The following is a 1232-nucleotide window of genomic DNA, read 5'->3' on the forward strand; positions in this document are numbered from 1 at the left end:
AAACTAAAATAGAAATTGTCTCCTAAAGGCTTATGCTCTGTTTCCCATCTCCTACCAAGGAATGGATAGATACGCATATATAGGGCATCCCCTTGTCCTCAGGACATGTTCTTTCACTGTCTTTGGTTTGGTTTTAATTTGTGACGTGAATGTTGATTTATGGAAAACTGGCTGCCCCTATTAGTCTGTTAGTACCTGCATGCTTGGCTGTGTAATTTTAAGGAAAATGATTCCTATAAATTTAACTAACTATTCTGCTTCAGGATTTTTTGTGTTTTATTACAGAAGAACAAGTAAAACTAATATTAAAAACCAAATGTATCATCCTACTTGCTTAAAATGTAGGGTAATTATACTTTTAAGACTAATAGAAACTAGCTTTCTTCCATCAGTGTTTGGTTTTTACATTGTCATTATGATGCTTTTAACCTTGTTATGGCAACCAGAGAACAATGTGAAGTAAATTTTAGAACAGACTCTAGAAAATGACAATGGACGTATCTTTTCAAAGAACTGTAGAAAATACTCCAACAGAGCTTCCGCTACTTTCGTAGAAACACACATTAAACTTATTTTAAAAATTGAATGTTGTTCATAATGTAGGTATAAGTTTAAAATCTTTGATCATGAAAATCACTGATACTTTGTGCTATAAAATCATCCTTTCTTCCAGTGATAAAACTAAAAATTATTGCTGTCCTCTCCTTGGAAAGAATTACAGTAGTTTTGAATTTAAATCATTTACACTTTTAATGTTGCTACTTTAACTTTGAGCTCTGTATCCTAACAGGAGGTGGCAAATCTCAAAGATGCAAAACAGCTATTGATTCAACAGAAATTAGAGCTGCAGGGCAAAATAGATAATATGAATTCAGCTCTGGAACAGGAGAAAAAAAACCATCAAGTTGTCAAAGATCAGCTGAAGAAGAGAGAAGAGGAGCTGAAGAAAGAATGTGCTGAAGTTGAAGCTAAACTGGTTAGTATGTTAGAGAGTATAAGACTTGTTTTGTGAACACGCCTTTGGATTATTTCAGGGACAGAGAGGAAGCAAAGAGTTGACTTTAGTTTCACATTACATTAATTTTTAAATGACAAGGTCAGAAATCTTTGAGGCATTTAACGGTGTAGGAAAATTCAGTGGGGTGACAGCCTTGTCTAACAGAGTTTGTTGATTAAAAGTAGTGATTCTAGTACAGTAAGATTCTTTGCCTCAATTAAATGTAAGGCATAGG

The 1232-nt window shown here is 33.8% G+C and overlaps 1 protein-coding gene across 1 annotated transcript in view; it reads left to right on the forward strand.

Annotated features, from left to right (window-relative positions):
• Nucleotides 1-1232, forward strand: part of EEA1 (early endosome antigen 1) — a 76479-nt gene that overhangs the window by 70565 nt on the left and 4682 nt on the right. The window contains exon 26 of the mRNA XM_009321361.1: nt 791-976. Coding sequence (XP_009319636.1) covers nt 791-976 — 186 coding nt within the window. The remainder of the gene's footprint in view (nt 1-790; nt 977-1232) is intronic.

The sequence above is a fragment of the Pygoscelis adeliae genome, unplaced genomic scaffold (genome assembly GCF_000699105.1).
Source record: "Pygoscelis adeliae isolate BGI_AS28 unplaced genomic scaffold, ASM69910v1 Scaffold232, whole genome shotgun sequence".
In the NCBI taxonomy this organism is placed as follows: Eukaryota; Metazoa; Chordata; class Aves; order Sphenisciformes; family Spheniscidae; genus Pygoscelis; species Pygoscelis adeliae.